We start from the raw sequence: 24,524 nt of genomic DNA on the forward strand, positions 1-24,524 counted from the left end.
AAGAATGAACCTCATTGGTCCTTGGGGAAGTTCAAACGTGATGCGTAACAAGAATGAACCTCATTGGTCCTTGGGGAAGTTCAAACGTGATGCGTAACACAAGAATGAACCTCATTGGTCCTTGGGGAAGTTCAAACGTGATGCGTAACACAAGAATGAACCTCGTTGGTCCTTGGGGAAGTTCAAACGTGATGCGTAACACAAGAATGAACCTCGTTGGTCCTTGGGGAAGTTCAAACGTGATGCGTAACACCAGAATGAACCTCATTGGTCCTTAGGGAAGCTCAAACGTGATGCGTAACACAAGAATGAACCTCATTGGTCCTTGGGGAAGTTCAAACGTGATGCGTAACAAGAATGAACCTCATTGGTTCTTGGGGAAGTTCAAACGTGATGCGTAACACAAGAATGAACCTCATTGGTCCTTGGGGAAGTTCAAACGTGATGCGTAACACAAGAATGAACCTCATTGGTCCTTGGGGAAGTTCAAACGTGATGCGTAACACAAGAATGAACCTCATTGGTCCTTGGGGAAGTTCAAACGTGATGCGTAACACAAGAATGAACCTCATTGGTCCTTGGGGAAGTTCAAACGTGATGCGTAACACAAGAATGAACCTCGTTGGTCCTTGGGGAAGTTCAAACGTGATGCGTAACACAAGAATGAACCTCATTGGTCCTTGGGGAAGTTCAAACGTGATGCGTAACACAAGAATGAACCTCATTGGTCCTTGGGGAAGCTCAAACGTGATGCGTAACACAAGAATGAACCTCATTGGTACTTGCTGAAGCTCAAACGTGCGACGTTACACGAGAATGAACCTCATTGGTTCTTGGGGAAGCTCAAACGTGATGCGTTACACCAGAATGAACCTCATTGGTTCTTGGTAAACCTCAAACGTGATGCGTAACACGAGAATGAACCTCATTGGTTCTTGGGGAAGCTCAAACGTGATGCGTAACACGAGAATGAACCTCATTGGTTCTTGGGGAAGCTCAAACGTGATGCGTAACACGAGAATGAACCTCATTGGTTCTTGGGGAAGTTCAAACGTGATGCGTAACACGAGAATGAACCTCATTGGTTCTTGGGGAAGTTCAAACGTGATGCGTAACAAGAATGAACCTCATTGGTCCTTGGGGAAGTTCAAACGTGATGCGTAACACAAGAATGAACCTCATTGGTCCTTGGGGAAGTTCAAACGTGATGCGTAACACAAGAATGAACCTCATTGGTCCTTGGGGAAGTTCAAACGTGATGCGTAACACAAGAATGAACCTCATTGGTCCTTGGGGAAGTTCAAACGTGATGCGTAACACAAGAATGAACCTCATTGGTCCTTGGGGAAGTTCAAACGTGATGCGTAACACAAGAATGAACCTCGTTGGTCCTTGGGGAAGTTCAAACGTGATGCGTAACACAAGAATGAACCTCATTGGTCCTTGGGGAAGTTCAAACGTGATGCGTAACACAAGAATGAACCTCATTGGTCCTTGGGGAAGCTCAAACGTGATGCGTAACACAAGAATGAACCTCATTGGTTCTTGCTGAAGCTCAAACGTGCGACGTTACACGAGAATGAACCTCATTGGTTCTTGGGGAAGCTCAAACGTGATGCGTTACACCAGAATGAACCTCATTGGTTCTTGGTAAACCTCAAACGTGATGCGTAACACGAGAATGAACCTCATTGGTTCTTGGGGAAGCTCAAACGTGATGCGTAACACGAGAATGAACCTCATTGGTTCTTGGGGAAGCTCAAACGTGATGCGTAACACGAGAATGAACCTCATTGGTTCTTGGGGAAGCTCAAACGTGATGCGTAACACCAGTGAACCTCATTGGTTCTTGCACATCATGTGAACATGCTTGAGCTTCCGTTTACCACAGCTGATGCGTGAGTTGATCAATGTTTGTATTTGAATAAAAGCCTAAATTCAATCTGTTTATCATATATATAAAGCAAAAAGATGAACGAAAGTCTTACATGTTTGGAATGAGGGTGAGTAATTAATGACAGAATTATCATTTTTGGGTGAACTATCCCGTTGTAAGTGTATGCATCAAATCAACTGAAAATACACCACGTAATACATACTCAATTTAGAGGCCTAAATGACATAAGAAGACACAAATCTTATTACCTCAACACAGCTCTTCATGCCAGCAGCCGCTGCGTAGTGCAGGCAGGTGCTCTTTTTGTTGTCTGTGCCATTGACGTTGGCTCTCTCATACTCGCCCTGGTCCAGCTTGGCTCCGGTCCACTGCAGGATCATCTGGAGGCACTCAGCCCGGTTCTGTTCGTCCTCCTGGGGGCGGTTGATCCGCGGCTGCAGCGCCCCCTCACTCAGCAGGATCTGAGGGCCCATGCACAGCAGGTGCAGCGCAGTCTCATTGTGAATGTTGCACTTGTTGGGGTTGCCATCTTTGGAGAAAAGGAAAGACCTGCAGGAAACGAACAAAGGATTAAAGTAAAAAATGTAATTAAGAATTACATAAGAATACAAATTACAACAGCAAAGTAAATGCTATGAATCAAAATGCAAAAATACTGACGCTTAATAGTGTAGTCTTTGTGCATATTCATTTTGTGCACAATAATAATTTTGATTAAAATCTGTTATGATGTTTGATATTGAAAACTGGTATTTGTCATCTATTATTCATTTATTATCATAATCAAACACACTGGTTTGTAGCGAAAACACAAAATATATATGAAAGAATATGAATATATCATAACAGGGTTATTATTATCATGAATAAAACTATTAGAAACATTTCTGTGAATTGGAATAAAGATGAAAAAATATAAATATTTGTTGAAAATTTAAAAAAATATTGATGAAATAAGTTTACATTTATTCAAGTTACTATTAACTGGAAATAATTTAACTACAACTGAAATAAAAACCTAAAATATAAAAAAAACGAATAAAAAAGACAAAAGCACATAAGGAAATGACAAAATTAAACTAAAATTAACATGAAAACTAAAAATATAAAACAACAAGCTAATTAAAAATATTAATAAAGCAATAATAAAACGAACCGATTACCGATATTCATTGCTTTTGCATGCTTAAAGCCTTAAAGGTGTCACGCAGTCACATGGTGAACAGGAGTTATTCATCATAAAAACTGTTAATATTTTGTGAATTGTCCAATCCGCATCCAGGAACAATAGCATATCAATTTTATAAGCCTCTATAAAACACAGATACAGGTAGAATTTAAAAGACAACCTTTGTCTTTTGCTCCCCTCCCTAAGAAATACAGGAGAGCTATTGGCAGCATCTACAATCTCAAAAGATCACAACACATGAGAGCGCATCCGGAAAGATCATAACCACATTATCAATGAAAATGTCATGACACTTTTCAAAGCAGCTGGAAGACTAATATCATTTTCAGCCGATTAATTGTGGGAGCTTCAAAGTAATTGATAACGCACCGTGGAAAGGACTTGCATGCATCCTTGTAAGATTTAAGAGTGAACTTGGTGATTGCATTCAGCAGGCTTTAATGCCTTTCAGTGGAAATGACTCAGCGGGCTGTTCTGGGAAGTGTGTGATGTGAATCTAGCACTGGGAGTTTATTAGTTGATGCAACTGAAAACAACAGCTCTTACTCCCAGCATTCGAACTGCAGCTGCACCTGGGAGGCCAGAAAGACTGGTTGAACTGCCAAGAAATTGGAACGGACACCTGTTAACTATGCAACTGTTAGACGCAGCAGTAGATCCTTAGGAGAATAATGACATCACCACATCGTGAAATGCACAGCCAAGCGTTTAAGCAGGAATGACACCAACATTCAAGGACAATGTCTAGACAAGCATGGGACAGATATCCTGTGTTTTGTTCTGTTGTATGCTGGGTAATGTGAACGTGTGATCTTAATACATACAAGACCACACAAAGGGTATACATGTGTTAGGCCGAATGCCAGAGCTACACAAATTTGGCCTTAAAACTTCTGGGTGTAGTCTAGACTGGCAGGCTGTTTTTCCCAAGAATCGGCCAAAAAGTGAATCAGAATTCCAGTTGCAGGTTTCTGACGTCTGGTATTAGAATTTAAATATTTAACCACTACAAGACTGGCCGTTGTAGCGAGGGAGGTGGATCTAACTAGGGTGTTTTTTTTCCCAAACTGTCAAACAAAGGACAGAGGAATAAAGGAACTCATAGAATAGCATTTGTGAGCTTGCAAGCTCTAATTTGATTGGCTAACTTTAAAGGGATAGTTCACCTAAAAATGAAAATTCTGTCATGAATTATTCGCCCTCATGCCGCTTCAAACCCATAAGACTTTCGTTCATCTTTGGAACACAAAAATCTTTTTGATGAACCAATGAGGTTCATTCTCGTGTTACGCATCACGTTTGAGCTTCAGCGAGAACCAATGAGGTTCATTCGTATGTTACGCTTCACGTTTGAGCTTCAGCGAGAACCAATGAGGTTCATTCTCGTGTTACGCATCACATTTGAGCTTCAGCGAGAACCAATGAGGTTCATTCTCGTGTTACGCATCACGTTTGAGCTTCAGCAAGAACCAATGAAGTTCGGGTTCGGTTGAGCTTCGGTTTATGTTCACTGATCAATGTTTATATGTGAATAAAAGACTAAGTTATTTTTGTTCATCATATAAAGCGATCGAGTCTCTTCAGTAAATTTGGACTAAACCACTCAACTCATATGGATTAGTTTTACAATCTTTTTATGAACTTTTGAAGCGTTAGTGGTTAGAAAAATCTCAGATTTCATCAAAAAGATCTTCATTTGTATTCCAAAGATGAACGAAAGTCTTACGGGTTTGTAACGACATGAGGGCAAGTAATTAATGACACAATTTTCATTTTTGGGTGAACTATCCCTTTAAGCAACATTTAGGAATAGTCTGCCCGGAAGTCGTGTTTACAAAGTATCGGTTTATGCAGCTAGTACTTTTGAGAAAGGAATAATAACAAAATTAGACAAAGTTTGCCAGATTAATGACATTAAAACATACAGTATATAGTGTCTACCGCAAGTAAACTAGATATTCACAAGCAGAACTGTACAATCTGCTTGCTTTTGGGAGTCAGTACTGAATACATTAGGATGGGCTGAAATACTAATCTGAGCCTATACATATTGACTGCCATTTTTCCAGTGTTTACCAGCCAACCATTTGTGGAGAGAGCCGGAAAAGCCGAGGCAATTATTGTGGTATGATCTGTAAATCTGCACATAAACAGCACAGTTGAATGAACTAAATAAACTGTGGTGGGTCACAGTGTTGATCGAATGCTCTTTTTCGGTCTACGCAGGCCACAATAAACTGCAATTTGGCCCAGAGGTAAAGTTATGCCCAGTGTTATTATTGTGTTAACTAAAACTAAAATGATTTAAAAAATGTCTGTTCATTGAAATCCGGTTCTGAAATGATCGAGGTTGCTAGTAGCGTGCTCCAAAGTGCTGTAAAATGAAGAGAGGAGAGTGAAAAGGAAAGAGGAGGGACCGCGAGTCTTCAGTAGCCAGCTGTCCTAGCTGGTAATTACCAACCATTTTCTCAGAAGGGTGCATTAACTACACTAAGTCACAGTTGACCTCGTGGCTCCAAGTGGTCTTGACTCAAATACCAAGCACTGGAATTCAGCGACCATGCACAAATAACCTTGCATTGCACAAAAACACCACAGGCTCTACAAAAGCTTCCCATTCCATGCATATTTGCTTTAGGTCTTGTCTGTTAGGGGCCAACATGGGAAAGTTTTTTGTTTTCCCTGAAGCAACAACCCTACAAGCCCTGCTGTGCTGTTAAAGTAGACATACTGTTCGGGTTTCCCCATGACATTCATATCGTACTTTTAACAGTCTTAACCCTCAATGTTAGGCCACATATTGATATTAATTGGGTTCATGTGTTTTGCCCTGACACAATCTACCGTTCAAAAGTTTGAGATCAGTAAGATTTTATTTAGAAAAAGTCTCATGCTCTCATTTTTAAAAAAGAAAGAAAAAAAAGACATTTTTTATTGTAATGAAACTGAATTTTCAGTATCATTACCCATCATCATCATGATCCTTCAGAAATCATTTATCCACAAAAATGTGATAGATTTTAATAGGATTCTTTGATTGTTATAAAATAACTAGTTCTGGGCAAATTAAAACGTTAACGCGGGCGATAAATTTTTTCAGTTTATTTCATAACTTTCATTAAAATTTAACGCAATTAACGCAGCGTCCGTTTTTATATCCATTTTTGCCCAGCGTTACATTAGAAGATCACGCTCTTATTCATGTAAATGCTTTTAAATCGAAGCACGACAAGACGGAAGACACACACACACAAGCCAGTCTCGTGTACACATCAAATTCTCTTTCGCTCTTGAACAAAAAATAACAACAACACAGAGAATTTTGCCAAAATACCAGTTTTGTCGAGTATTCTCATATTATGAGTCTTAAATGGGTTAAATAACGTCTTAAATGAACTTGAGAAAATGAGATGCACATGACAGGACGTCAGATCCCTGTCAGGTTTGGCAGCGGCTGTTCTTAAAGTGACAGGAGCACTGATGATGTCTGTCATTAATGATCATCAAAGAACAACGGGAACAGAGAGAATTGTAACTTTAAATGATGATTAATCTATATTTCATTTATTATTTATGCAGTTAAGAAAGTTGTTGATAACTTTGATAATTTCTGTGTAGACTATGTCTAACAGGGAAGGCCACAGGTAAATATAACATTTATTATAATGGTGTATGAAAAGATTTTTTTTAAGTTCAATTCAATTAAAAGTTGTTATTTTTTAAAGGCTAATAAATGTTGAAATTGGGAGCTTTCAGTTATACTGTAATGTGATGTCATTAATGTTTCATAGATACATCAATATTAGTGATACTGCCTTCATTCATAAAAAGATGCATTACAACAAATATTTAAAATATGCTAAAATGGAGAGTAACTGAAATTATTAAAATATCAAAATATTAAAAACTCATGATTAATTACAGAAAAATGCGATACATTTTTTTAATCGATTCACAGCACTAAAAATAACAGATTACTTTGAAATAGCAAAGTTTTGTAACAATATAAAATGTCTTTACTGTCACTTTATCAATTTAATGCATTCTTGCTGAATAAAACGGTACATTTCTAAAATTATAAAATAAATAAATAAATCTTGCTGACCACAAACTTTTGAATGGTAGTTTATAATGATTAATTATCAGTACCTAATAAAACTAGATTCAATTAAAATTTGACAATTATTCAGCTTCACATACAATGTAAAAACTAAAATTGGTTAGTAGGGTAAACTTAAATTAAACAAATAAGATCAATCAAATGAACTTTCATGAGTATTTAGAACTTTCTTTTTCTTTATAGTTCACAAAACCGACATATTTTAAGCAATTGGTTTCATCGTTTTGAGTTTTATGAACGTGTTTCTTTTAATTTAGCCTAACTTAAATTTACTGAAACTGGGCTGGAATTTCTAGGGAGAGTAAATGCTAAAATTAAATGTAAAGTTATAAAAAAAAAATGCATGCAAGATTAAACGTTAAGTGAGAGATTTAGTCGTGTTTAATGTTTTGCTATGCTAGTTTATAAGAGTTTCTGTTGTGGGTTTTTGGGGGTTTCCATCAGGGTGACGAGTGGAGCATAAGCTTGGTTTGAGAACAGGTATATGGTACATTTATTATAATGCCATACTCATTTAGCAATTGTTATGCTATGCTAATGCAATCAAAGCATTGTGTTACCAATTAGCAAGTTAACATATATTAAATTAGCTAGTTAAAGCTAGCCAATGTAAATTGAGATTACATGATAATTTAAGTTGAATCTGAATGTTTACTCAAATATTTAAAGTTAAGAGTAATTAAATTGTACGAGTACAAAATAAAAATCTTTAAGTTCTGCTTACTTAAACTTTTAATTTTTATGTAACAGATGCGCTATGATCAGATGCGTTCTTAACTACTCACCGCTGTCATTTTGTTGAGCATTTTTGTTATTGAGAGGAAAAGTGCAGCACATATTTACATATATGCGTAGGGTTTTTCAGTACTTTTGGGATGTTTACATAAATAACTATAAAGAACCTGTAAGTCATTTATAAAAGTGTTATTGACATTATGCCAGAGCTGCTCTGGTCTCTGTCTGCGATGTTTGCATACTGTAATATTTACTAGTTAATAGTAGGCTACTAGGTACTTAATTTAATTAATAAAAACAACCATATTATTATTTTTTCTTTTTAATTTAATTTCTATGAAAAGATTTTCCACAAATGATGTGTTATGCATTTTCTGGTAATCAAATTAAGACATAAAACATTAATTTAATTTATCTTTTAATTTAATTAAACTTTTTTGTCAAACAAAGTGCTGCACAACTGAGCTTTATATGGTTAAATGTAAAACTTTTGAAAAAAAAAAATTTTTTTTAAATTTTTTAAATAAAGTTTTGATAATTCATTATTATTACATTAGTGTTAGTATTATTATTACATTGGGCCGTATCTAAATTCTACTGTACAACAGTAATTTATTTGTCAAGTTAGCCAAACTTTTATTTTGACGGGTTGCCGTGAATTTGAGTTTCTGTGTGTTTATGACATGTCGCCGGTAATTTTTCTCAAATGAAACGGTAAAATGCTCATGAAGTGACTCTCAGTGGCTCTGGAGATGATGTTCGTGCGTTCATGTCCTCATATGAGAGGCAGAGATGGAAATATGCGACTGTCATGCACGATTCTGAGTGAGAATGTGTGTGTGGTAAACCCATAGACTGTAAACCGCGGGTCTACGCATTAATTCGTACAGAGACACGCATGATTCGTATTTAAATGGTCTTTTTGCGGATTAATATTCACGGACACCAGTCTATATCACAATATGCGTTCTCGGGTACCGAAATTCAAGATTCAAGATTCAAGAGTTTTATTTGTCACATACACAGTTATATACACAATATACAACTGGCAGTGAAATGTAAACAGGTCCGCTCCATGGACAGTGCAAATAACAGTTACAAGAAATTAAAATAGAAATAGAATAAAATTAGAATAAAAAGTATTAACATAAGTAGAATTATAAATAAATCAAGTAAAAGATAAAAATAGGAAATAAGATAAAAATAAAAATATAAAAATTAAAATATAAAAATATAAAAAAATAAGTGGATATGATAAGTGAGATAAACTGTAGACTTAGAAATAAGTGGTTAACATAAATATATATATATGTATATATAAAGAAGTATAATGTGCAAGGTTTATTACAGGTTGTTACGCAGTAACAATAGGAAATTAAAGTGCAGTGCAATGGCAGTATGTGGATGTTAATGTTTAAACTGGATGTTTATGTGTGTGCGGGGTGAAGTGAAGTCAAGTCACGTGACTGAGTTCAGGAGTCTGATGGCCTGGGGGAAGAAACTCCTCCTGAGTCTTTCAGTCTTTGCCATCAGGCTAGGGAAGCGCTTACCAGATGGCAGCAGGGTGAAGTGAGAGTTTGCAGGGTGATTAATGTCTCTGATGATTTTAGTAGCTCTACCTCTGCAGCGTTTGGTGTAGGTGTCCTGCAGAGACGGGAGAGCTGAGCCTGAGATGCGCTCGGATAAGCGCACCACTCTTTGCAGGGCTTTGCAGTCGTGACTGGTGCTGTTCCCGTACCACGCTGTGATGCACTGAGTCAGGACACTTTCTATCGCCCCTCGATAGAAAGTTTTCAGGATGGCTGGTGAAACCCTGAATTTCCTCAGCTGGCGCAGGTGGTACAGTCTTTGCCTGGCTTTTTTCACCTGTGTCTGGATGTGTGTAGTCCAGGTCAGATCCTCGGAGATGTTCACACCCAGGTATTTGAAGCTGCTCACTCTCTCTACCGGTGTCCCGCTGATCATGAGAGGGGAGTATGACCGATGCTGTCTCTTCCTGAAGTCCACAATCAGTTCTTTGGTCTTGTTAACATTCAGAGAGAGACAGTTGTCCTGGCACCATGATGTCAGTTGCTCCACTTCGTCCAAGTATGCCGTCTCATTGTTGTTGGAGATGAGACCCAGGACAACAGTATCATCAGCAAACTTGATGATCGAGGTGGAGCTGTGTGTGGACAAACAGTCATGGGTGTAGAGAGAGTAGAGCAGGGGACTCAGCACACAGCCCTGTGGAGCTCCAACACTCAGGGTGATGGAGGTGGAGGTGAACTGGCCTACTCTCACCGCCTGGGGTCTGCCAGTGAGGAAATCTTCAATCCAGAGGCAGAGAGAAGAATTCAGGCCTAGATCCAGGAGTTTGTGTGTTAGCTTAATGGGAACTATGGTGTTAAAGGCTGAGCTATAGTCAATAAATAGCAGCCTGACATAGTTCCCACTTTTGCTGTCGATGTGAGTGAGGCAGGAGTGAAGGACGTGAGAGATGGCATCTTCAGTCGATCTATTGGGACGATAGGCAAACTGAAGAGGGTCCAAAGTGTCAGGAATGGAGGAGCAAATGTTGTTTTTAATGAGTCTCTCAAAGACCTTCATGACTAAAGATGTGAGAGCCACTGGACGATAGTCATTTAGGCAAGAGGGTTTACTGATCTTAGGTACAGGGATGATGGAGGATCGTTTGAAGGAGGTGGGGACAACAGATGTAGCAAGGGACTCGTTAAATATGGATGTAAAGAGCCCTGCGAGCTGATCAGCACAGGACCGCAGAACACGACCTGAAATACCATCCGGCCCAGCAGCTTTCCTGACATCCACACGTTTGAGTGCCCTCCGAACCTCGTCCTCCGAGACAGAGATCACGTGACCGTTGCTGCTCTGAGGGACTCTCTCTGACGCGTCACTCGCCGGAGTCGCGCTGCCGCGATTACGATCAAAGCGAGCGTAGAAAGAGTTTAACTCGTTCACCAGCAACGGATCAGCTCTCACCTCTGCAGAGGATTTAGTTCCAAAAGCACAGATGGTCCTCAGTCCCTGCCACATCCGCCGGGAGTCGTTGAGTTGGAAATGAGATTCCACTCTGTCTTTATAGCGGAGTTTTGCGGCTTTAACGGCGCGCCGGAGGGCGTAACATGAAGCTTTGTACTCCCTCATATCCCCCGTTTGGAGACCGGCATTGTACGCGATAGTGCGCGTGTTAACTGCAGTGCGGATTGAACTGTCCACCCACGGTTTCTGATTAGGGAAGGACGTTATAGTTATTGTTTGTGTGGCTTGCTCTGTCAGTGTGTTGATAAAGCAGAGCGCCACTTCTGTGAACTCGCTGACGTCTTCAGAACTCGCGCGGAACTTTGGTATTTGGTACCGTATTTGGTATTTTTGGAAATTTGGTACCGATTGATTAATGTGAATCGGTACTCTGTAGTACCTGTAAGATTACAAATTTATTAATGTTTGAAATATATTGTGGTACAGTTTAAGGTAAAGATTGACTACATTCTAACATGATTAAGTTAATCAGCCCATGGGTTAGAGACATTAAGGCCCAATCCCATTTCTACCCCTTAGCTCTTCTATTTCGCCTACCCCTTCGTTTTGCGCATTCACGTGAAGGGGTAGGGGTGTCTCGATTCTTTTTTGGCTGGAGTGGTAGGGGTAAGGGCCAGATAGCCCTTCAAACGAAGATTTTTCAGGACCACACGTCGAACGAAGGGGTATGAGGAGTTTCCCTCCACCGACTGCCGTGCTGCTAGAATGTGTGTATGTCGCCACTCGGGATCGATTACTTGCGTGTCGCCTGGCTGCCGTTTCTCCGTAGCTTGCTAAACGCACTATTTGCGGGATTTGAACACATATTAATAATAGTTAAAAAATATATATCTGGTCATCCTTCATAACGCAGTCGATATTTACAATACATATCATCTGTAAACTCTCGCGTTACCAAGGCAACGACTGACTTGACTTATAACGTATGAACATTATCGCAGCACTACAGTAGATAAGGAAACCATATCCGTACCGGCCGGCTCAGATCAGCACGGAATGGAACGGTTAATAAACAAAGAGAACAGTTTGGTCCAATGGAAAAGCGGCTTCACTAGTCTTGTATGTTCTGTATCATTCTGCATCATCTTAGGAAACTCTGGCTCATATGTTTTTGAACTTGAAACCAAATACAGCGCAAAACTCTGTTGTGAGTAGGGATGGCTCGATACCACAATTTTGTCTTCGGTACGATACCACAATCTAATACCGAAGTACCGATATTAAATCGATACCATACAGGGTCTGAATTTTGATGCGGGTATTGCGCATAATTTTACTCACTCTCGCAAGTTTTGGGTTTATGAAGCGGGAAATTACCGCAAATGTTTATTATTAAATTAATCAACAAAGATTGTCACATCAATCAGTCATTTGGAAACTTTTTTGTAAGTAATTTCAGCATTACTGCGCGTCTCCATTGCTTCTGGCTTGAAAAGACATCGCACATGCACTATAAAAGCATCTGCGCGCTCAGATTCAACACTTTCGCTTCCGTTGCGGGACAGCTGACGGAAATCACGGCCCACGTCTTTTTAAACCTCGCCAATTTGAACATGCAAGCGATTTTATAGCATTTCATAATACATATGGGATGAGAGCTCTTTGAGAGAGAGTTTTCTTTGCGCTCATGCCAACAACAAACACACACACACACACAAGCCTAAAGAGCTCGCGCATTCCAAATTAAGTTGTTTTTCCTCAGTCAAATACACACAAAATTATGTAAAAAATGTCAATCTTTAGTGAGTAGTTACATAAACGCAGTCGGTTATGTCTTTCGCGGATGTAAATAGTGCAATAGTATACGTGCAAATATTACGAGGTCTAAACGTCAGTGGTTGAAACGAACGCTGGAGATTTCTTTATATTTAAACGATACGATCTTATGTATGTGCGTTAATCAGTGTTAAAAGAAAAATGTCTAAATTAGATCGTTAGAATTATGCACTCACCTGTCGATCTCTTAATGTCTTACAAGTCAGGAATTAAGTGACAGATGCTTGGCAAGGTTTGATGGTTCTTCAGCAGTTTTATAAGCAAAGTAATTCCAAGTTTCACGTCTACTCCTCTCTTTATTAGTGAGTTTTGTGCGTGTTGAGTGAGATTCAACTGCTGTATTCATCTTGTTCTGTTGCCACATTTGCCGGTTTCACATCAGTTTGGGTAGCGCGCTGCCACCTAGCGGTGAACTTCGGAACAGCAGCATATACCGAAATGAGCAAAATCATGATATCGTACCGTTTGAAATAAAATATATACACCGGTATTTTTACAGTACCGGTATACCGCGCATCCCTAGTTGTGAGTGAGTAATTTGTTAAACGTGCTCGCGCCTGATTTCTGTTAGATATAGCCTACACACTTCATTGCTGTTCATACTGGTAAAATGTCACAGGATTTTATAATAAAAGAAACGGGGTATGATAAGGTGTAATGGTATAGTAGTGGTGTCCCATTTCTTAGGGGAATATTTTCACCCCTACGCCTTGGCACTCCGTTTCAAGGGGCAAGGGGAACAGGTAGGTGTAGGGGTAGGGGAAGGCGAAGGGGTATACAATAGAATTGGGATTGGGCCTAAGTCTTATTTTTTAAGCACTTCCTGACCATTTAGAATTACAAGCTCAGAACACAATATCGTTTGGCTGATTGGGATTAGGATTGGTGATACTCTGTCTGAGCGGGTTTCCCAAAACCTGTATCTTCCCAGCCAGTTCCTGTTCTCTTCATTGTAAGTAAAATGAGCACCATTTGTCTTTAATGGCTCTTGGAGCCCTTGAGTGATTGGATTAGCATCTATGCATTTGAATGACACTGTTATGCTGATTGAATCTGGACGGGTGACACAGTTATGTAGGGTGTGTCCTTTTAACTATACAACATTTGCATTGTATTGTTCAGAATGTCTCCTCCTCTGCTCTATAAACCCTCCCCCTGAAATGTAGATAAATTACAATGTACAACTCCTTTAGTGAGACTTGATGACCTCAGCGGGAAGACAGCACGTTTTTCTCAATAAAGAATCCTGCTGAAAAAACCCATCCAAGTTCTCCTGGTCTCTACTTCAAGAAACAAAAGAAGTTCACAACATACCCAACCCTACATATGCATACATAAACGTCACTCTCAGCAGCATATGGATGTTTGTTTACTGTGTATCGTATTTCTAACTTCATTTTATTTCTAAGCAAAGAAAGAAAAAGAACATTGCCTTGAGTATATCACGCTCAGTTTCTGGCTGCAGTTCACACAATGGCCACCGGTGTCGCTAATAACAAGGGTTTCTGAATCCTACAGCCTCTTTAAAATGTAAGGTGAACAATTAGAACTCGTCCATCGATGCTAATGCTTGTATCCCATTCATTTGAAGCTCTTACCTGATGAGGCGTGTCATGGCATGGCGTGAGGCGTAGTGCAGGGGTGTGTTGTGTTGATAGGGCTCCCCATAAGATGCGTTGGGCTCCAGAGCCTCTTTAAACTGGGGGTTGCAGTCATAGAGCTGGCACGCCAGGCCTTCATCTCCACTGATAAGTGCTTTACGGAACTTGGTGGAAGTATTCCCCATGACGGGAGCAGGAGTGGGAGCCGCAGAGCGGCCCACATGCAGTTTTCAGCACTCAGCCAGCGCGAGAGTGGACGGCCCGCATACCGCAAGTCCTGTAAACACACCAACATGGTCACAGTCATTGCCTGCACTCTGTTATTCATGGTTACATCATGGGATGTAAAATCAATGTGTAAATTCAACAGCACCATTTTGCACTGTCTATTTAAAAATATGACATCAGATAATCAGGTTTTGCTCTAAATGTGCTACATTATCTCTACGCCCACTACTAGTGCATTACCTTCACCTTTTTTTAGGCTTGTGTACACTGTAAAGTGTAACATTTCTGCACCACAAGCATCCAAATGAGAATGTAAAATTAATTGATGTATTTATTTATCATTTAACACCATATCAGCATCAAAGGCTATATCCATGGCAAACTCAAAAGTTACAATTTAAAATATTCATAATAACAATACGATTTCAATTGATTGTATACAATCCTTTAAAGGTGCACTATGTAATTTTTCCGTCCGCCAGAGGTCGCCTGTTCAAAACAAAGGCGTAGTTTGATGACGCCACGTTTGAGCGCAGGATCTTGGGACATGTGGTCTTCACCTCACAGCCGGTGGGAAAGAATCGGGATAGGACTTGGGCAGAAATCATGTTCATGGATGTGATTATTAACGTTACTGTAGTCTGAAGCAGAGCAGGACCGAGTGTTGTGGAGCTGAGCTAGGCCGCTGGAGCGATTGTTAATGAGAAGAGCGGTGGGACTTTTATTATGACACAGTCGCCGGCGGGGCTTTTATTATGACACAGTCACCATTTCCGGTTTTCCAGTCATGAGTATGAGGTAACGCAGCTCTGATTATCATATTAGACACATCTGAGTGTGTTAATGATGTTATGACGTTACTCTGTGTGTTCTCTCGGCGGCTGATATGACACTTGTTCACACTGCAGTGAGAGTAAAGCGTTTCTGCAGAATAAAACTGGAAACCGAGGGGAACGCAAATGTGACGCAATTGACAGGCGACTCCCTCACACGTCCCGGTTCATTGGTTAAAATAGCAATTTCTCACGATTTACAAATAGTTGGAAACATTTGGGATATTGTAAGTACTCAACTGAACAAAATATATCACACTGGCCTAGTGGTTTTTGGATATTTTACTGAAAAAAATGTTACATAGTGCACATAGTGTTACATAGTGCACATAGTGTTACATAGTGCAGTAAGTGCACATAGTGTAATATTAACAATATTATCTCTACAAACAAATTTAAAATATAAAATAGATAAATTATCAAAAATAATAATTAGTTATATCAAATCTTTCAATCTGATATGCAATAAAAAAAAAAATTCCAGGAGAAAGCTTTTTTAAAATGTCCACTTTCTGAATAAAAACATTGGCTAATATCATTTTAAGCAGGACATTCCAAAGTAAAATGCTTTACAGTCAAGAAAGACTTACAAAATCACATAAAGGTAAATCTTCTCCGATCAATAAATGCACATGGGTAAGTCATGTGTGACCAAATCGACATCTCATAGTATGGTCATTTCTAATTTCAAAATGAAAACAATGGTTAGGGGTCTTTTAGTTTTAATGGATATTATTATAGACACATTCATCCCATTCCATTTGCCTGGAAATGCAAAAAAAAAATCATACACTTTCCTTGTCCGTCATTGGTCAGCCTTAGCCCCGCCCAATACTCAAATTATTGGTTGAGATAACATTACTGTTGGTGGCAAACAAATCCATGAAACAATCTTTCTGAACTCTGAACTGAATCCATAACTTATCTTGACAGGTGACTGAGTTGATCAATGAAATCGACTGTGGAGCGAGTTTTTGCACTTAACTGGTTTGGGGGAAAACAACCCTTTCACATTGTCTTGGGCTCTACTAGAATAGGTAATGTTAGAAAAACAAACATATTTTCCCCATATTCTCAATTGTTGCAGCTCCTCTCTATTAGGGCTGGCAATATGCCCAAAATATCATATCTCTGTATTTTTTGGTTAAATGGCGATACAGTATTTTCAACGTTTTCTATTTGGATAAAAAATAACAATTTTTTTATTTTTTTTATGTTATTTCACATCCACATTCTATATCCAATGTTGTCCTACAAACAACGTTGATATTGAAGGCTATGAAAACAAATATAGTGAATGTTATAAATGTAGGCTATGCAATATATTATGTGCAAAAAGGGGTTAAAATTTCATTACATTCTAACATTGTAACATTTTATTGTATTCTATCAATCTTAAAAAAAACATAATTTTTATTTTTTAAATTCACTAAACTAAAAATAAAAATAAAAACAAAAGCAATAATTATAGTAGCCTACATTGTATTACCCCATTTTAATGGTCACTTTCATAAAATTAAATTACACACTTGCAGCAACAAATATTTTAGCAATATGTATATTTTAGTCAGAATTATTGCGCTCTTATTCTATTGTGCTCCATCTGTTTGGCGGCGGCGCTCGTTCACGGAAGCCTGAATTTTAGCGGAGATTCACTTGCAGAAGGCCCATCCTCTCCTGACAGCAAAATGGACATATTTGCATGACGTTCTAACATTTACAGATGGAGAACATACCTGTGAAACGCAAGTTATGCACAGAGGAAAGCATCTCAAACGCATTAAACAGCGCAAGTCTGTCAGTCAGCACATGTCTCTGTCAGAGCGTCTGCTGATTTATTCTATACACATATATGCTGAAGCCCTTAAAGGAACACGCCGACTTTTTGGGACTTTAGCTTATTCACCGAATCCCCCAGAGTTAGATAAGTCCATACTAGGGATGGGCGATATGGACTAGGGCTGGGCGATATGGAGCAAAAAATATATCTCGATATATTTTGCTATATCTCGATATACGATATATATCTCGATATCTTTACAGGAAAAATAACCCCCCAAAAACTACTGCAAAAACAAATATGCCAAATACCACAAAGTCTTTTTTTTTTATTGAAGTGCAAAGGCAGTTCATGTAGCAACAAAGTAGGGAATGGGATGCAACAATACAGTAAGTCCACGGTTCAATACATACCTCGTTTTTTTTTACCACGGTTTTCGGTTCGGTTCGGTTCTGATGGCTAGTCGCAACAGATTTTTGCTATTCTATTCTTAGCCGAACAGCAAGAGCTTAAGGAGGAAAAAACACTATTTTTTTCTTTCTTTCTTTATTTTACTTAAAAGACTTGAAAAACCTTACTTAAACTTAAAACTTTACTTTTAAAAAACCTTGTACACATTCCTAGTGTACTGTATAATATAAAATAAATATATATTTATAAAGATTTACACTGGCAGCTCAGAGCTGTACAGCAGCATTTAAGTATGAAATTGAATTAATAAATGTAAAAATAAAACACTACATAGACTTCCCTATAAAATATACACTGATTCTTATTAAAGCAACTGTATTAGTTTTTCAGTCAAGAGCCGTGAGTGATTTTGTCTTTGTCTTTTGTTATTTTATTAACTACTAAAGGAATAGTTCACTCAAAAATGAAAATTCTGTCATTGATTACTCGCGCTCAAGTTGTTTTAAACCTGAATAAAGTCCTTTCTTCTGTTGGACATAACATATATTTTGAAGAATATTGGAAACCAAATAGTTGCTGGTCCCCATTGTAGGAAATAATAATATGAATGTCAATCGCTACTATCAGCTGTCTGTGTTAAACAGAAGAAATTAATACAGGTTTGGGACAACATTAGAGTGAGTAAATAATGACATCATTTTAGAGTGAACTGTCCCTTTAAGGACAAGCGGCAGCGTGTTCACTATAGGCTGCCCTGCTGTCAATTTAAGACTTTCACGCATCTAATATACAGACACAAGCCGATTTTACTTTCACTTTAGACATAACCGACTGTGTTAACCTTGTGTGTATTTGACAGTATTAGCGCAGTAAGATTTAGTCCAGTAATCACTTGTTTGACAGGCTTTTAGTGCGCGCGCTCAGGAAAGCGCATGGTGCCCTACGCGCAAGGCTTTAAAACGCATGCAAATAATGCATTTTCATTCAAAAATAAAACAACTCCAATCAAGGGCATAGTAAGTAACCTTCTCCAGCAAGCAAGCCGCTCTCTCTGTAGTGTACAGTCACGGGAGTTCTTGTCTCGCAAAGGAATGCCGCCTAGGTAAACTGTATCTTGGATCAAGTGTTTGAGAACCAACTGTCGGCATTCATGGCAGTAGACATCTGTCTGCTGTTCGTCCGACACCGAAGTATCTCCATATAATGGAGCCAGTTGTTTTTAAGACGAGTTCTGTAGCCTCCGAGCTGGTTGCGGACGCGGCCATGACCACACGCGAGGGGAGGGGGAACAAAAGCAAGGAGGCGGGGGGCGAGCACAGCACAGAGAAGGCAAACAAGCAAAGTGGCGGAATTAGAATGAAATATAAACAATATATCGATATATACGATATGTCAAAATCCATATCGTGTTTAAAAAATATCTCGATATATTTTAAATATCGAGATATCGCCCACCCCTAATATGGACTTAAAAATGTATCCTGATATTTTCTTGTATTTATTGCGATAACGATATCAATGACGATAAATGTAGTATCATTCCCCATGTTTTTGGATACAAGTGAAAGCTGCATGCATTCTTGCGAGTTTCAGAAAAACAAACAATGATCTAAAGTAAAACGTACATGTCATTAAATAGGCTCCTATAATACATTAAAAATAATAATAATAAAAAAAAATTTAAAAAATATATATATATATTTAATTAATTAATTAATTATTATAATTTTTTTTATGTAAAATTCCACACCAGCCTTTTCAGAAATGGACAAGTTGCAGATATAATTGTCTTCTGTAAAAGTGCAGGTAATGTTTAAATAATGCAACTGTGCTGAAAAACATCACACAATATAAACAATAATAATTCAAATCAATGACAAGTTTTACATGTAAACTGATTCTGTATTTATTCATACACTCATGGTGCAGTGGTAAAAATAGCAGAAACAGCAAAAGTAATAATCCCAAAAATGTCTTCAGATTACAAAAAAGTTATGATTTAATAATGATTTAATGATAGAACTTCAGTAATTTGAGTTGATAAGATAATACCACGAATTCTTCTACTAATAAAAATAAACTGCACTAAGGAATAATGAGCTTCTGGGTTCATGAATATTAATCACGTTGTCAGCGCTCATTCGAACTGATTTACTGAAATCAAAACAGGCACCGTAATAGGTGCAAGCCAGCCAATGAGATTCCCGTCTGTGCATTCGTTTCTTCCTGTTCATGAAAGGCTGAATAATTCCAAATAAACGCCATTATTTTACAGGAAACTACAACAAAGGATATTGTTTACATGTAGCACGTCAATTCTGTGTGGTATAAGACTCTCTCGCTCTCTCTTTGAGTGTGTGTGAAACACTGAGCGCTCTCAATCGCGCGCCTCACACTGTTTAATGTGATTGCGCGTCAAATACACTGCGCATTCATTGAGATGAACTGAAATAGTGTGCTTTACCGATCGATTGAGACAGAGCGAATCTCTTAAGCGCTCAGTCCAAGTGCTCAGCGAGTGAAAATACATCTGTATGTACAGGTTCAGATTACCCTCAGGTGCCCCTCGTTTAGCTATGAACTCTTCCGCAGCTTCTAGTTGTTTTCGCTCTGCACGTGAGATGCGGATTCAGTGCCGCCGCTCCCATTGCGCGGCGCTTAGGGCACCGAGTGCTGCGGGGGGCACCACAAGAAAATTCTCTCTCAAACCCCCGTTCAGCTTTACAAATTGACGAACGCAGCCACCGCGGCCATCAAAAAGTAATAACGCTTAGGGCATCAAGAGACGGCCAGCGGTGGCACGGTGCAGATGGGTCGCGCTATCAACTAGGCTTTATCGTTATTATCGCGGGAAGACAAATTCTTATCGTGGGGAGAATTTTTACCAGTATATCGCAAACGATAAGATATCGCCCATCCCTAGTCCATACATACCATTCTCATCTCCGTGCCATAACTCTGTCTGACGCACCCACCGCTAGCCTAGCTTAGCACAAAGACTGGAGGTAAACGGCTCCAGCTAGCCTAGCTTAGCACAAAGACTGGAGGTAAACGGCTCCAGCTAGCCTAGCTTAGCCCAAAGAATGGAGGTAAACGGCTCCAGCTAGCCTAGCTTAGCACACTGGAGGTAAACGGCTCCAGCTAGCCTAGCTTAGCACACTGGAGGTAAACTACTGCTCAATAAGTGACAAAATAACGCCAACATTTTCCTGTTTACATGTTGTGATGAGTATAATTACATTGTGTACTAAGTCCGATGGAAAATTAAAAGTTGTGATTTTTTTAGGCCGTTATGGCTAGGAACTATTCTCTCATTCCTGCGTAATGATCAAGGAACTGCCGTACCATGGGTGCAGCGACTCAATGATATTACACAGCTCCTGAAAATAGGCTAACTTCCGTCAACATAACCAACGTGACAACCTGCTTACAAAGGGACTATTTTCAGGCGCTGCGTAATATCATTGCGCCGCTGCACCCATGGTACTTTGCACCCTCCAGTCTTTGTGCTAAGCTAGGCTAGCGGTGGGTGCGTCAGACAGAGTTATGGCATGGAGATGAGAATGGTATGTATGGACTTATCTAACTCTGGGGGATAAGGCGAATAAGCTAAAGTCCCAAAAAGTCGGCGTGTTTCTTTTATATAAAGTATACATCATGTTTAGGACAAATTGGACTCTGCGTCCTCCACTATTTTTCAAATGTGCTCGTATAAAACTACTGTATATATATATATATATATATATATATATATATATATATATATATATATATATATATATATATATATAAAAAAGGTATTGCCTCAATAGTTTCTAAAATATATATATTGATATATCGTACAAACTCGATATATCGCCCGGACCTTCTCTCTTCCCAGTCTGTCAGTAACGCTCTGTTTAATTGACCTATCGGTAAGCCCCTCCCCTCGAACGCAGATGAGCCAATAGCAGTTGAGTATCAGTTACGCTGGGACCGGAACTCGGACATCTTTAGGTTTCAGCGCCATAGAGAAACATTGGAAAATCCGAAACTCTCACCGATTTGATGGTGTTTATGCTACAAAAATGCTAAAATGTCGTGGTACTGCAACACTGATTCCAGGGATCCTGAGAGGATTTTCTGTTTGTCAAACTCTCATTAAGTTACGATTAAAGTCCCTGCTAACATACAAACTGAAATAACTAACTGTTCTCACGTCATGTAACACTGTAACTTTAGGTCAAAAACACGAAGGTCTACATTTCAGTGCTTCTCCATATTAAACTGGTTATATGTAAATTAATTTAATTTTAGATATGTTTAAGGTCTACATTATCTGTCCTACTCCTATTTTGATGGGTATTATAATCTACTGGTAGTGAAAGGAAGAGCTCGCACGCAGTTTATCGGAGTTGTTTTGCAGTTACAAAGTTTACCAGTTATTAACTGCACCCTCGAAAAGTCTGTGTATATGTGTGTTTACTTTTAGTTGTATGAGTGTTTTTATGTAATTTGCTGTGTATGTTAATGGTAATGCAACGGAGAGAGATAGTTTGTGAATGAGACGTTAGTGCGCACTTCTTATGCTTTGTTTGTTCAGCTCTTACGATGTTTTTTTTGGAGTGAAAAAGGACATAATAAACTTGATAAACCATCAGTAAAGTTTGACCATCATTCGGACGGGATATACGCTACATTCTGTGTCCAAAAACATCTTGGGATAAGGTTTTCACACTGACAGCTGTCATTGTAAGATATAGCAACTCCGTTTGTTTGTCCGAGTTAGCAACAGTAACTATGGGGGGCGGGGCTTACCGATAGATCAATTCCTGTCTCTATGAAGCCCCTCCTTCTACAAAGCACACTGTGCTCTGATTGGTCAGCTGGAGCAGTGTGTTGTGATTGGTCGTGTTTGGGAAATGTCCCGCCCCTTACCATAACCGCCAGTTTCAACACACTACTGACGAACTCACCCAGGCCCCGCCCCTTTATTCTGCGGCGGGAATTATTTAAATGAGGAATATTGTGACGTGTTCGCTTTCCCAGAACTCAAGACTACAATGGCGGCGTTTCAGGGAGATTCAGAAACAGTGACACTGATATGGAGAATAACTCCCTTTGGAGGGACTTTGTGCTTTGTAAATTCGCAGAGCTTTTTCCATGCTCAAACAGAAACATTACACACTAAAGAAAGCAGAAAAAGTAAAAAAAAAAAAAAGAAGCATAATAGGACACCTTTAACTTGATCTATGGTTGTGTGTGAACTGCCCCTTACAGTAAAACTCATCCAAAGCTACTGTACTTCACTGTAGTTTACTCTGTGGGAAAAATAAACAACTCGTGTAAAAAACGAAACAAAACCTGGTTCACAACACGCTCATTTGCATATGACCACATTGTGCAAATAACAATCTTGCACCGGTGCCCTCATCTGATCTTATCGTTACACTTTTTTCAAAACATTTACATCAGATAAAACTGCACTGCAAAAAAAAAACGTTCAAACTTTTTTAAAAAGGTTACATGACCTAAGGGATATAATGTTTCATCAGCAAAACAACCGGTATGCATCATGCCATGCTCTAATAAACCTACTTGAGAGGGTTGTGGGAGAGCAGAGAGTGGCAGCAGGTGCACCGATCGGGCATGAGCGAGTGGGAGCCGCGCTTTTTAGGTCATTCTGTCTGCTCTGTTGTTCTTTTCCACATCGTTTCACATCTCACTCGCATTCAAAACGTCTGCGGAGTTACACTGGAAACCAAGCTCATTTGAGAACATTACAAATGCACTCGGGGCTTGTGGTCGAACGGCTCATTTTCAGGTGGGACGTCTGAGAATGCAGAACAGATGAATTAAGAGCAACACTTGGCAGGCACACAAAGAGAGGGAAACGTTTCTCCTCCGCGAGCTTCCCCCACACTCGAGCTCAATCATTAAACATACTGTGTGTCCATTAATGGTAAAACTCCATTTGCATTCATTGTACAGGCACTGGGCTGCTTTCACACAATGCAGGCTTTGTGTTAAAAAGATGATCCTCAACTGCCGTTTTCACTTTTAACAACGTCTGAAACTCCAGGCTAATTAATCGCCATGGCCAAGAGGAACGGCGTGCAGTAACCTGACATTTAAAGTGACAGTACCAAACCTTTACGAATGTCTTTTTTTGCGTGGAAGACCAAATGAAGAACTGGCAGTCTCAATTACGGAGCACACTTTATACTTGATGGCCTTAAAATACACTTATTATGTACATATTAGTGTTAGACCGATATATCGGGCCGATTTTTGCGATTTTTACGTGTATCGGCCGATACAAGGCTGCTGCGGTCGCCGATATTTTTTCCCCTGCATTATTTACAGACAGGCGTCCACAGGGCAGCTCTCACAGTCTTCAAACTGTCTTGCTCTCCCTCCCTCGCGCATATTAATCAAAATCAATTGAGAATTGACACGATGGTAAAAGGTCGAAAGACTGAAGTTTCACGTGGAGCATTGGGAGATTTTTTCCTGAATTACCGCTGGTGTTGCTCTACAGAGATTAAGTTAAGTGCACCTACACTCGAAAAAATGCTGTGGTTGGGTTGAAAATGGACTAACCCATCAATTGGGTTGTTTTACGCAAACATTTAACCCAACCGCTGGGTCAAAACAACCCAATTGCTGGGTTAGTCCATTTTCAACCCAACTTGGATTATTTTGAACCAGCATTTTTTAGAGTGTAACCATTAAAGGACTAGGTTGTAAATAGTTTTAAAATTAAGTACAGTACAGTCAGTGTGCACTTTATTATGCTGCTTGCTTGTTGATACTGTGTGCAATAGTGTAATTATTTTATTTATGCTTAAATATTTATTTTCACCACTGAACTCTTTTTTTTCTTGTTCTACCTCACCTGTTTTTACTATTTGTTAAATAGTTTTTTTTTAG

The 24,524-nt window shown here is 39.1% G+C and overlaps 1 protein-coding gene across 1 annotated transcript in view; it reads right to left on the bottom strand.

The window, feature by feature from the left end:
- Nucleotides 1-24,524, bottom strand: part of ankib1a (ankyrin repeat and IBR domain containing 1a) — a 65,675-nt gene that overhangs the window by 37,929 nt on the left and 3,222 nt on the right. Inside the window, 2 exon segments of the mRNA XM_079829193.1 lie at nucleotides 2,146-2,446; nucleotides 14,358-14,637. Of these exon segments, the coding sequence (XP_079685319.1) occupies nucleotides 2,146-2,446; nucleotides 14,358-14,545 (489 nt within the window). The 5' untranslated portion in view covers nucleotides 14,546-14,637.

Source organism: Gobio gobio (assembly GCF_949357685.1).
Source record: "Gobio gobio genome assembly, chromosome: 11".
Classification (NCBI taxonomy): domain Eukaryota; kingdom Metazoa; phylum Chordata; class Actinopteri; order Cypriniformes; family Gobionidae; genus Gobio; species Gobio gobio.